Raw genomic sequence first — 14,438 nt, forward strand, 5'->3', positions numbered from 1 at the left:
AAACCTACTAAGGAAAACTTGAGAATTGCTTTATTATAGTGAAACTCCGAACACATAGATCATCACGGTTTTTCCAGCCAACCCTTACCGAAGGTTTTACTGGTAATTTACTAACATACTAGATGGAAAGAGCATAAATTAACAAACCGTTTATAGAGGTTGGGTTATGCAAATCTTTTTTGACTGAACTGTGCCTGTTTGAATTTGTAAATGGCCTAATTCCGTCCACACCAAATTTGGAGGCAATACCCCTATTGCAGGAGACATTTTCAAGATGTTGAACATGTTTTCAACATTCTATATAAAATTTGCAGATGCTTTCTGGATAGCACCACATGAATTTAGCAGTGCACCCAAAGTGTCAAAGTTTTGATTTGAAATGTTAGAATGATGCCAATATTGCAGAAATAATGTTTTTCATATTTGTTACAGGAAGTGAAATTCTGCTTTTTTTTCTTGTCAGCAGTTGTCTTGCATTTGCATTAATATTTTATTACTGAAGTACAAACTTTGCTGTTGCAGAACTGTCTAGTGTTTGAGGGATAACCTTGCCAGAAAAGTGGGTGACCACAAACCAATAAAAGTAATCAATTGTCAAGAGCATTTGAGTAGTTTGAAATCTCCCTGTTCTTTGGGCAAATTAGCCATAGTGCTTAAAGGTCCAATTACTGAGTTGATTTTTTGTAACCTATGTATTGCCTGTTGACTCATAATTCTTGCCTTACATGACCGCCAGTTAAAGTTTTTGCTACAAACGTTTACTAAAGAGTAAACGCCTTTCTGTGTTGTGTTTTTGTCTATGCATGCTGTTCCCTTCAGGCTGTGTTTGCCTTTTACTCCTCTTTAGGTACAGTCGTATATGGTGAGCCCATCACAGCCAGTCTGGGTACAGATGGAACTCATTATTGGAGCAAAAACTGGGCCAAGGCAGCTGCCTTTGTTACCTCTCCCCCGCTCAGCCCTGACCCTACCACACCAGACTTCCTCAACTCCTTGCTGTCCTGGTGAGTAGTACAGTTGTAAGTGTGCCATGTGTTGCAAAATTTGATCCTTTAAATTGTCTTTCTCTCGCCCGTCACACCTAACTCTTGTTACAATCACACAGAAGGCCTGACCTATGCTGCTTTATATATGCTGTCTTTTCTCTGTGGTGGTGACTGGGGCATCCTGTTATTTGCAGTAATGACGATGCTTTCTTCGGAAAAGCAGTGTTCCATTCTTATGGTGCCAGTAGACGATGGCTGTCTGTTTGTTGTATCATCTGTCACCAGTTTAATGTTCTCCGAAGAGTGCTTTCGGGCTGCTGCCTCACAGATTGGCTGAAATCATAAGCCTTTTACTTTTTTTTTACTAGCCTGATATAAAGTTTTGCTGGTTCTTTTTGCCAGTACAGATAACCTGCAAGCCACCAAGCATTTGTTGAATATTGTGACATATATGAAGAACCGACAGAGGTAACTGTATGCAATGTAACTGTTGCAGTCTGTAGTTGAACACTTTTAATAGTGAGCGTCCCTACATTTACATTCTAACAGTGCTGTAACATTTTTGGATCTCCAAACAGCAGCAATTGAAATAACTCGAGAGGTGTTTTGAAAACAATTTGTCTAAACCGTACTACTTTATTAAAAACCACAATTAGTTGCAACGTTAATTCTTCCTCTCAGTTTCTCCATCCTTTGATGTTAGTCTTTCATTCAAAATAAACAATTATCTTCCAAATTGTTTTAATTTTTTTATAGAGTACTATGAAGTGTCTTTTCTGCATCCATACTTTATTTGCTTTAGACAGATACAGCAGTAGGAAGTCTGAATCGAAAAAGGGCCTGTGGGACAGTGTAGCTTTATAAGCTCAGGTAGTGTGAGGGAACAAAACCCAAGAGGTACATAGATATTTGTGGAAAAAAAGAGTTTGCTCTCTGTGGTCTCCCCATTTAACTGTTTGGTTCACCAATGTATGGTCCCCTGACCTCTGCCATTTTGTATCTCGCTTTGTAGAATGATTCCGGTTTGTCTTTCCTATTGTCTCCAAAAAGGTCTGCAGTTGTGATGAAATGGTCATGTTCCACAGTAATGGTCAAATAGTGTGCATTTAGGTGACCTAGAACTCGTGTCTGACCTCGCATCCACTCTCCAGAAAGGAGACAGAAGAACGTGAAAGGAATCTATTTACTTTTGTTACCTCTACAGGGAGTGCAGAATTATTAGGCAAATGAGTATTTTGACCACATCATCCTCTTTATGCATGTTGTCTTACTCCAAGCTGTATAGGCTCGAAAGCCTACTACCAATTAAGCATATTAGGTGATGTGCATCTCTGTAATGAGAAGGGGTGTGGTCTAATGACATCAACACCCTATATCAGGTGTGCATAATTATTAGGCAACTTCCTTTCCTTTGGCAAAATGGGTCAAAAGAAGGACTTGACAGGCTCAGAAAAGTCAAAAATAGTGAGATATCTTGCAGAGGGATGCAGCACTCTTAAAATTGCAAAGCTTCTGAAGCGTGATCATCGAACAATCAAGCGTTTCATTCAAAATAGTCAACAGGGTTGCAAGAAGCGTGTGGAAAAACCAAGGCGCAAAATAACTGCCCATGAACTGAGAAAAGTCAAGCGTGCAGCTGCCACGATGCCACTTGCCACCAGTTTGGCCATATTTCAGAGCTGCAACATCACTGGAGTGCCCAAAAGCACAAGGTGTGCAATACTCAGAGACATGGCCAAGGTAAGAAAGGCTGAAAGACGACCACCACTGAACAAGACACACAAGCTGATACGTCAAGACTGGGCCAAGAAATATCTCAAGACTGATTTTTCTAAGGTTTTATGGACTGATGAAATGAGAGTGAGTCTTGATGGGCCAGATGGATGGGCCCGTGGCTGGATTGGTAAAGGGCAGAGAGCTCCAGTCCGACTCAGACGCCAGCAAGGTGGAGGTTGAGTACTGGTTTGGGCTGGTATCATCAAAGATGAGCTTGTGGGGCCTTTTAGGGTTGAGGATGGAGTCAAGCTCAACTCCCAGTCCTACTGCCAGTTCCTGGAAGACACCTTCTTCAAGCAGTGGTACAGGAAGAAGTCTGCATCCTTCAAGAAAAACATGATTTTCATGCAGGACAATGCTCCATCACACGCGTCCAAGTACTCCACAGCATGGCTGGCAAGAAAGGGTATAAAAGAAGGAAATCTAATGACATGGCCTCCTTGTTCACCTGATCTGAACCCCATTGAGAACCTGTGGTCCATCATCAAATGTGAGATTTACAAGGAGGGAAAACAGTACACCTCTCTGAACAGTGTCTGGGAGGCTGTGGTTGCTGCTGCACGCAATGTTGATGGTGAACAGATCAAAACACTGACAGAATCCATGGATGGCAGGCTTTTGAGTGTCCTTGCAAAGAAAGGTGGCTATATTGGTCACTGATTTGTTTTTGTTTTGTTTTTGAATGTCAGAAATGTATATTTGTGAATGTTGAGATGTTATATTGGTTTCACTGGTAATAATAAATAATTGAAATGGGTATATATTTTTTTTTTGTTAAGTTGCCTAATAACTATGCACAGTAATAGTCACCTGCACACACAGATATCCCCCTAACATAGCTAAAACTAAAAACAAACTACAAACTACTTCCAAAAATATTCAGCTTTGATATTAATGAGTTTTTTGGGCTCATTGAGAACATGGTTGTTGTTCAATAATAAAATTAATCCTCAAAAATACTGCTTGCCTAATAATTCTGCACTCCCTGTATAACTGTTTAATGTACCCTCTGCAGTGCAGTATTAATCAGATTTGTATAGTAAGCATGATAATGCAAATAACCACATCAAATTAGAATGTAGTTTGGAGTTATGGAAGAAAGGTGGCATCTTGTATAGATTTGCTTTGGACTACAGCCCCTTAACCTTCCTTTTTGGGTGAATTCCCAGAACAGGGGTTGGTGGGGTCAATTTTGTGTTTCTCTAATCACTGTTGTCCTGGCATAAACCTTACTAGTTCTCAATAAGCAGGTAGGGTATTTCTGGATCTAAGTACCCCCGCCTTGCAGCTAATCTTATCCGCAATGGTAGGGCATTAACCCCCTCCAATTACCTAAACACCTTTCCTGTGACAGCTGTGAGCACTACATGTGACCTGTGCCTTTGCTTCTTAGCACATCCTCGTATCTAAACAGGGTCCCTGAGCTAGATACAGAGAGTAACACACAGGGAAGCAATACTATGAGTATAACGTAGTTTACTCTCCATTAACATGGCAAACATAGGAATGGAAATCTTAAATTCAAATATACAACATACAATATATTTCAATTTAGATATTTATTATAGCTAATTAAACATTCAGTTCGCACATAATATAATCAACATAGAATCAACCAAAAAAATTATAATACAACCCCCTACCCTAAATGAAACATACATATATGAAAACATAAATAACATACCAGTAAATACGCAAAAATAAACAAATAACACAGAACCAACAAAATCACAAAATAATATACATACAAATTTACAACCGCCTAATACATGAGAGGATATTTAAACCGCACAATAAAGTTACTGCTTTGATGCTACAATTATGCGTTGTAGTTTGGATTGTATAAATTTCAACATAATAACAGCCAATTCTAGGTTATAATTTCCTGATTCAAATTCTCGTGTTACAGGCCTGATGGTAGCCAATCCTGGTCAGGGCTTCAAATTTGCCAATTTCAAACACTTCATGCCAATGTTCAAGACATGCCAATTTACAAGCTGACGCGCGTTTCGGTGAGTGAAGAAAAATATAAATACACCTTCATCAGGACTTTATGATTCAGTATAATTGGCATACGTACATCTTGTAATCTGCCTTAGATATGAAAGAACTTAGATATCCCTTACAGGCTGGATTAAACACTCTCCAACTTCAAATTTGTAGTCCAAAATGAAGGACTAACACATGGATATAGCTAAATGAAATAATCATTATTGCTCCTCGAGAGATCATCGTGCTGGTCATATGTCCTGGATCCTGCTGATACTGAGTGAGAAAGCATAGCTTCATTTAGCTATATCCATGTGTTAGTCCTTCATTTTGGACTACAAATTTGAAGTTGGAGAGTGTTTAATCCAGCCTGTAAGGGATATCTAAGTTCTTTCATATCTAAGGCAGATTACAAGATGTACGTATGCCAATTATACTGAATCATAAAGTCCTGATGAAGGTGTATTTATATTTTTCTTCACTCACCGAAACGCGCGTCAGCTTGTAAATTGGCATGTCTTGAACATTGGCATGAAGTGTTTGAAATTGGCAAATTTGAAGCCCTGACCAGGATTGGCTACCATCAGGCCTGTAACACGAGAATTTGAATCAGGAAATTATAACCTAGAATTGGCTGTTATTATGTTGAAATTTATACAATCCAAACTACAACGCATAATTGTAGCATCAAAGCAGTAACTTTATTGTGCAGTTTAAATATCCTCTCATGTATTAGGCGGTTATAAATTTGTATGTATATTATTTTGTGATTTTGTTGGTTCTGTGTTATTTGTTTATTTTTGCGTATTTACTGGTATGTTATTTATGTTTTCATATATGTATGTTTCATTTAGGGTAGGGGGTTGTATTATAATTTTTTTGGTTGATTCTATGTTGATTATATTATGTGCGAACTGAATGTTTAATTAGCTATAATAAATATCTAAATTGAAATATATTGTATGTTGTATATTTGAATTTAAGATTTCCATTCCTATGTTTGCTATGTTAATGGAGAGTAAACTACGTTATACTCATAGTTTTGCTTCTTAGCACTCCAACACCTGATTGGACTATAACTTTCTCACAAAGATTAATTATTTTTTGGGAGTTGTCTGACATCTGGAAGTACGATGAAATGGAGAGGGTAGCTTCAGCTTGGACTGAGTAGGCAAAGACGAATTCTGCCCTGTGTTACTACTAATGGTCTTCTATTTTTCCTCTCAAGAGAGCTTTTGCTCTGTGGGGGTGGTGATGATTGTAACATAATTGAAAGCTATAGTCAGCGTATATTGCCACCACAAGCACAGTGACGTCTTCCAGAATATGTAGATATTAAAACCAGAAGAAATAAATAGGAAAAAGTAAAAGAATTAACAGATAATATATACATGACAGAACTTTGAGAGTGGTGCCCGCTAAATAAAGGGACTAGAATACCCTGCATACTCGCCACCCTTGGTCATGCCACTAGGACTTCATGACTCCTGCATCCAACTTTCATATTTTGTATGGTCCTACATTGGGCTTCTCTACCTATCTCACTGCTGTCTTGCCTCCAAGAGACATAGAGGACTTCCTAGAGCAGCCAAACCACCTCTGTCCTGAGGGTAAAGGACAGTAGGAGAGATAAGAAGGAGCTAGTTGTCATTGTTATTTCTATAGTGCATTGCTGAAACTAGTGTGCACTTGAGTGATATTATCCCAGCCTTAGAGACATGCAGGTGCATACATGTGTGAATCAGATGTATTTGATGGATGCAATTATATGTATGCTGGATGTTTTTTTGGTGACAACAAAAGAGGTGTTCCATTAGTAACCCAGAGAGAATGTTGCAGTTCAGCATGCAAGACACTTCTCTGATAGAGACTTCTAGTTGAAGATTCCTCACCTTTGAGTTCTCCCCAGGCGACTAGATCCAGAAGATTTATGTGAGCATTACTCCAGTGTGCCGGTAGGTAGTGTCGATCGGCTCCACGTCTGTTGGCATCATCATCTGCATCTGATATGTCGTCCCAGGTCCTAAGTAGGTGCCACCCAGGGATGCTGACATAAATTCTTTTCTTTCCATGCTAGCTACGCCCCACTGTCAAACAGAAAAACAGTTTATTGTGACAACCACCCTCAGTGTGTAATAAAAAAGGAAATGAATAGAGGTTTTCTGTTTTCACCACTGGCACTAATTGTTATTTGTCTTTTCGATTCTATGCAGGGCGACCGTACTGACCAACTGACTTAGACATACTCTGTCTTCTATTTTGTAAGTGACTTTTTTGCACTTGATTAATTGTTGATACACAGGAGAAGTAGTTTAATAACAAGTTCTTTTCGTGGGTCCTGAAGAAGTGTCATAGGATCACTTTGTGACCGACCGCAGACGCGAAACATGTTGACCATGTAGGATTAGGTAAACTACCTTCCCTAGTTATAGAGTGTAGTGGTACATTATTGCCAGCAACACTCTTTACATTCCCGTTTTAATCTTGGCCTGTACCTTATTTCTAGCTCATTAAAATAATCGTTTTGGTTCAGAGCCAATTTTAAGAGTTTTGTCTCTTTTCTATACTCTCCGTTTCTTAGTCAGTCTCTATCCCAGACCTTCTTTGTTAGCAATTTCACAACGGTTGAGCATCACCCAGAATGCTGGGTGGCCCGCCAGGCATTGCAGCACCGGTCTGGTGAGGAGTAAGCCCAATGATGATACCTGTCACCCTAGTGGGTGCTTGAGGGCTCTCCTAAAACACCCAGTATAGATTTGCCTTTGCTGAATAGAACTTAATCAGTTCTTTCGTCTTCTCTTTCTCTTGTGGAACAGTGTACTTATATTGATGTAACAAATTCATTTTGTCAGACAGATGGGTATCGTAGATAGTCCAAAGAATGTACTCCCTCCCTTTCGAGACTACCCCTCCATTCATGCCACCATCCTATGATTGGATGACCATTTGTCCATTCTCTGCGAGGGAGTAACAACTCTTTTGGTCAAGAGAGCCATAGAGTGGCTTCCTGTGCCAGAAGGAGGCTGTGTTTGCTATTCCCAATACTTCCTGGTCCCAAAAAGGACAGTGGTCTCTGTCTGCGCTATCCTAGGCCTTCGGTACCTCAGTCTCTTCCTCAAGAAGGAGTTCAAGATGCTCACTTTGGCTCAGTTCCTGTCTTACCTGGACCTCAGAGACTGAATGGTAGCTGTGGACTTGCAGGATGCTTATTTTCACATCACCGTCCTGTCTGCACACAGATGTTACTTGCGGATCACAGTAGGCCACAAGCACTTTCAGTTTACCGGGCTTCCCTTTGGCCTTACCAGTCCAACCCCCCCCAGGTGTTCACAAAGATGGTTGTGGTTAATTTGCAGAGTCTTTGCCTCCCTCGACGTCTGGCAGTTGAAGGCAAGTTTGCCCCAGACTGTCATCTCCCTCCTCCAGAGTACGTTGGACCTCCTGCATTCGCTGGGGTTTTACTATAAACATGCCAAAGGCACATCAGGCTGCCTCTCGGGCGGTCCCTTTCATCTGAGCTGTTCTAGACAGTTTTGGGCCTATCCTCCTGAGCAGGCTATGATACAGATGTTTCACCCTCTATCCTGGATTTCGGTAGGATTGACTCTGAGGCTGCTGGGCCTCATGGCTTCCTGCATCCTGCTGGTAAACACTTGCCAGAGTGCATATGTGGGCTCTGCTGTGGGACCTTAAGTTCCAGTGGGCGCAGCACCAGGGAAATCTCTCTGACAGAGTCCAGATCTCGGATGGAACATGCAAAATCTATAGTGGTGGTTAACTAACCACGATTTGGTCAGAGGCAGATCCCTGTCCCTTCCCCCAACCAGATCTGACAGTAGTGACTGATACATCACTTCTGGGATGGGACGGCCACCTGGGAGAGGTGGAGATCAGAGGCAGAAACTGGACTCCACATCAACATGCTGGAGCTCCATGCAATCTGGCTGGCATTGAAAGTCTTTCTTCTCTCGATCAAGGGAAAGATGAAGCAGGTGTTCAAGGACAACACCACCGCCATGTGATATTGCAACAAGCAGGGCAGGGTGAAGTCGTGGACCCTTTGTCAAGAGGCTCTATGCCTCTGGACGTGGCTGAAACACCACGGCATAATGAATTCCAGAGTGGACAAACTCAGCTGAAAATGCCTAGCGATCACAAACGCCATCTCGTTCTTGAGGTGGCGCAAGGCCTCTTTCAGCGACAGGGAGAGCCTTGGTTAGATCTGTTCACCTCCACAGACAACGCGCAATGTCAGCAGTTTTGCGCGTTGGAGTAGGGTTAAGGCCTCCGGTACATCTTTCCGCCCATACCACTTCTGCCCAGAGTTTTCAAGAAGATCACGTCCGACTGGGTCCAAGTAATCCTTGTGGTCCCGGACTGGTTGCACGGAGAGTCTGGTATCCCAAGCTGCTGAGCATGTCAATCGATCCTCCGATCAGACTGCCCCTTCAAGAGGATCTTCTGTTGGAGCAGCCAGGGAAGGTTCTGCACTTGAACCTGTCCACTCGCCACCTTCTTGACTGGAGATTGAGCGGTGGCAGTTGATACCTTTTGACCTTCCTGCCGAAATCTGTAACGTAATCTTGGTAGCCAGGCGGCCTTCCACCAAAACGGTATATGCCTGTCGGAAGAAATTTGTGGCATTAGGCACAGGCAAGTCTGACCCCCTTTATGCCCCTCTCTCTAAGGTCCTGTTATTCATCCTTTCCCTTGCCCAGCAGGGCTCTGTTTTGGGCACTCCTAAGGGATATTATTCTGCTATTTCAGCTTTTTTGCGGTTGCCTGATCAACCTTCTTTGTTGAAGTCTCCTATTGTACATAGGTTCCTCAAAGGTCTTACAAATCTTTTTCCTCCATCCCCATTCAGTATTCCCTAAGGGCTCTGCATTTGGTTCTGACCTGTCTGATGTGCGCTCCTTTCGAGCCTCTCCACAATTATCATCTCAGGTTTCTCACTTTGAAAACAGCCTTATTTGCAGCAATTACTTCTACCTACAGAATCTGTGAGCTGCAGGCATTGTCATTTAAGCTGTCTTACCTTTCTATCTATCCTGAAAAAGTGGTGCTTTGAGTAAGGCCTCTTTTCTACCAGAAGTGGTCATGCCCTTTCATGTAGGCCAATTTATAGCCTCGGCTACTTTTAACCCCCTCCCCCCCTTTCCATCCTTCACCGCCTGCACCCAAAAAGAGCATTGGCATTCTACATTGATCGTACGACAGAGTTCCAGGTGGATAACCAACTCTTTGTAGGGTATGTGGGTGCGAAGAAAGGTTGGGCAGTGGAGAAGCGGACTATCTGTAGATGGGCATTATTTACATATTGACAGAGGGGTTACTTTGTCAAAATGGTGACGGACATCCCGTCTGCCGAAATCTAAATCCCATTATATCCAATAGGATTTAGATTTCGTCAACCGGGTTTCCGTCACTGCTGTAACGGAGTAACCCTTCCGTCAATATCTGTATCAGGCCCTATAGCTAGCTGCGGATTCTGTACCGACCCACCCATCCTCTCCGCTCTGCAAACTGATTTGTAGGGGAAGGGCCTCCCCTTTCACAGCCTTAGTTCTGACACACCAGTATTCAGTGTTCTTCATGGCTGTGCTCTTCTGGTGTGGAAAGTTGTGAAAAGAAACTGACGTTGGCATACCTGGGTGGGGTCTATATAGGACCCACAACGTTGTGTGGTGTGGACAACACCTATGGCAGATGCGGAGCTAAACACCACCACCACCTACTGGCGAGCAGGAGTATTTCTCATGAAAATCCTCCGGATCCAGTTTGACTCCTAGGGAGAATTCAAAGGTAAGAAATCTGCAGCTAGATATGGTCTCTACTAGATAAGGCATTACCGAAGGTAAGTAACTTGTCCATTAAGGCAGTGGTACTGATAGACACTAGATAGGCAGCCTTAGTAGCACTATGAGGGAGCAGTATAAATGCTGATAGCATATGAGTGCAGTTTGGAGAGCTAGACCTTGCATCTGTGACGGGACTGTTTGTCTGAGATCTGCTCTGAACATGACACTCCGGTGAGTGCAATTCTAAATTTAGTATTGTGTGGCCAGGGTCAAAGATGTTATGAGGGAACTTGGTGCATACATGTGCAATATTGCAGAGGAGGTGCTATTTTCTGCGTAAATGCCAGCTTTAGTACCACAGATGTGCTCCAATCTAGGTTCTGAGTAACAAGCACAGATAAGAGGATGGGATGACTATTCAGATACACACATACTGGCTCACCAAACATCCGATTATTTCAACCAATTGCGTGTTTCAAACTTAGGTGTATTGCTTTCATATTGAGTACATGGCTATTATCTTGATCAGGTTTGCCATTGCGGGTGATGTACGAGTTTGCAATCTGCCTCGTCTTCAGAGCTTTATATCAGGCTAGTCGGTCTGGAAGATTCTTGATAATAACAGTGCACACTGAATAGAGAATGGAATGATTAGTTTCCAAGTCATTTTATTTTAGGTGTAGAGATTTCAGTACATTTTAAGCAACAACTACACCTGGGCTGAGTTGTCCATAATTTCCTCTGGAGCAAGGTAACTTTTATTTTGTGTAGGTCCTGCTGAGTAATGTGAAAGGCCTTGAAGGAGACTCACCTAGCTATGAGTAAACGGCCTAGGGCTTACAACTGGCACTAAACGTACCCCAGATGAAGATGCAGTAGTCTCCCCACAATGTTGTGTATCTGTTGGAGTGCATGAAGGAGATATTTGGGGGAAGAGGGTGATGTGTGAGTAGGTGTAGGAAAGCTTAAAGGTCTTAAAGACTGAAACCAAGAAAAGGAGAAGAGTCTCCTTCATAATCTTGGAAGATGGAGTGAGGCCCAGATACCATTTGACTTAGGGCATGAGGTTAAGGTCAGAGCCCATGGTTACTCATTCCTAGGGCACGTTTTTGTGCCTTTGTAAGTAGGCTGACCAGCTGGGGGGGGATCACCAGTCTGGGGCCACTGTATGGATCGTTGAACCGCCAAACCTGACTCTCTTCTTCATTGGTTTAGTTTCAGATTGTTTATGGCCATTGAGTCATGAACAGTGGCAAGAAAATTAATGCCTGGGTCAGGTTCTGCAGGATTTGTGTATCCTTCGCATAAATGTAGCAGTTTACACCAACATATTCAATGAACTATGGTTGTGGTCTGAAATAGATGTTGAAAAGGGTCAGAGAGATGACAGAGCATTATGGTATGCCAGAGATGAAGGATTAAGAAGATGAGGCTTCAGTTTAAGAGGCAGGAGGAGAACGAGTTCAAAGCCTTTTCTTGAATGTCAGTATCATGGTGACAAGAGGATGGTAGAATCTTGGACCATGAAAATACAGGTTAGTGGTCAAGAGGAGGGCAGGAGCCTCATTTCATTCTACTTGTGTCTTGAGGGCACCCTATGTGGTGATCATGGAAGTGCCTGTCCCCTTTGGGTATTTGAGCCGGGTTTTGGAAAGAGTTGAAATGCCTTAATATAGTGGTTAAGTTGTGTGAAAGCGGTTACCAAAAGCATTGCTCACACAAAGGGTCTGTTGGCAATTGGTCTATGTTTGTTTGATTTGAATGATCATTCTCAGGCTTCTTCAGTGGTGGTGCGGACAATGTTCAAGGCTTCCGGAGTGGTACTGCCTTGAAAAGAAAATTTCAGAATAGTTTGAACCACTAAAGAGGTTGAAGGGAAAGACAAACTCCTGAAGTTTGAGGGCTAGCACAAGTCAACATCTGACCCGGCTTGGCTGATGGAGGCAACAAGCTTGGTGAAGTATTAGCCATAAGGTGGAGAGGACTGAAATGCATTTGAGAGGGTAACTGAAGGATTGGTCCAACATTGCAGCTGAATGTAGCCCAGGCTGGTCCTTTCTTTGGCAAGGTGAGATTCAATAGCTTTCTTCACTGTGTAGTAGGCATACATCTTGAGAAGTGGCTGAATCTGTGTTCGTGCTTGGTTTAATTATTGTGATAGGACCTAGTAATGTTCTGTTAAAAGTTAGTAAGAGTCACTTAGATGGGTTATGTAGCACTTTCTGATTGATGGTTAGTAGAATTCCAGTTGCTATGTGTATATTTACTTGTATGTAGGTCTGTAACACTGTTTCCACTTATGTTTTGGGATGCAAATGTCTGTTTTAAACACTGCTAGTTCTTTGGAATAACACTTTGTTCATTGTGAGTGGTGGCAACAGTGCTGACACTTGAGCAGTTCCAGTGGTTCGATGGTATTAGTGTTCCCAAAGGTTCATGGCAGAGATTTCTTGTTCCATTGAAATGGAAGCCTGCTGTGGTGTGGCTGAGGATTTCAGGAGGCCTTCCAAGCATAATCAACATAGTTTGCTAAAAGGCTGAGTGAAGGTTCTAGGGGGAATGTTTAGCCACGGAGTCTTTCTTAGAGGCATGTGCCTAGAGATGGTGACAACATATTAGTCACATGAGAAGAGCGTATTGGTTGATGTGCTTCTTGGCTTGATGTTTGCAGCAGATGGTACCCAGATTTATGAATAGGTGTAGAGACAGGTTGATCAAGATCTACACCTTTTAGGATGCTGTGAATGTGAAGAAGTGACAGAAACAGTCAAGGGAGACAGAATCGGAAACGAGAGAGAAGGGTGTTGAAAGATTAGATTAGTAGAAATTAAAGAGAATTGTGAGTAGTTGAGATAATGGCATTGACTCGCTGGGGGAAGCAGTTGTAAGAATAGTAGGAAGAGATAGATGATACCAAGGTGGCCGGCCTGTTTGTTTGGTTCTGAAGAATAATTGTGAGTGGCCATGTGGAAATTCTTTCATCAACACAAGAATATTTTGTGTATGATAATATTTTTTTTTTACTAGCGCTAGGGTTGATAGAGATAAATAAGTGGCAAGTAATAGACTGGGTTTAAAAACTGTAGATTGCATAGAATGGGAGGCCGCAGAGGTGTTTTGAAAGTGACCCAAATGCAGACTTCATCTTGGAGTGATCTTGGTGTGACCCTTGCCTCCTGGTGGATACGCCAGCTGGTCAACTACCTAGGAGTCTACATAGTGGCCACCATTAGGATAAACCATAGGATATTACGTGGCCTTAACTGTACAGAGCCCATTTTTTAGGTCTCCTCCACTGCTTCACAGTTGTTTCAAACACTCATGGTCTGATTTAGATTTCAGCGGATGGGTTACTCCACAAACATGGTGAGTGATATCCTGTCAGCAGAAATATAAATCCCATTATTTCTTGTGGGATTTAGATTTCGGCGGACAGTATATCTGTCACTGTTGTGACGTAGTAACCCGTCCATCGAAATCAGGCCTTCAGTCTTTCACTCTCTGCTGTTTTGGCATTGCATCAGAGGTCATATTAGCCAGAGAAGCCCGTGGAACACTAGATCTACAAGTAAATGCCCTCTTGGTGTCCTAATGATTAAACTGTATAGTTTCTAAACAGTGAGCCCAGAGAAAATGTAGTTTACTGCATTAAATCATAAAGCTTTTTCCACATATAAAATTGCCTTGAACGTTGCAAAGTACACATGGTGTATGTTGGTTACACAAAGAGGATATATGCTCCTACATGCAGTCTACCCACTTATTTTACACAATACTTTCCTAAATTAGACACTTAATTTCTACCTGTGGTGATAAAAGTGCTCATCCTTTAGACATTTAGAAGGGCTTAGAAGTTCATTTGGCACACTTTTCTTGAAACCAAACA

General features: G+C 42.1%; 1 protein-coding gene across 3 annotated transcripts in view; it reads left to right on the top strand.

Moving 5' to 3' along the window:
* DPYSL2 (dihydropyrimidinase like 2) overlaps positions 1–14,438 on the top strand; it is a 377,715-nt gene that overhangs the window by 327,539 nt on the left and 35,738 nt on the right. For all 3 annotated transcript variants that reach the window (XM_069214158.1, XM_069214159.1, XM_069214161.1), the window contains one exon: positions 848–1,004. In XM_069214158.1, the coding sequence (XP_069070259.1) occupies positions 848–1,004 (157 nt within the window). The remainder of the gene's footprint in view (positions 1–847; positions 1,005–14,438) is intronic.

Source organism: Pleurodeles waltl, chromosome 11 (assembly GCF_031143425.1).
Source record: "Pleurodeles waltl isolate 20211129_DDA chromosome 11, aPleWal1.hap1.20221129, whole genome shotgun sequence".
Taxonomy (NCBI): domain Eukaryota; kingdom Metazoa; phylum Chordata; class Amphibia; order Caudata; family Salamandridae; genus Pleurodeles; species Pleurodeles waltl.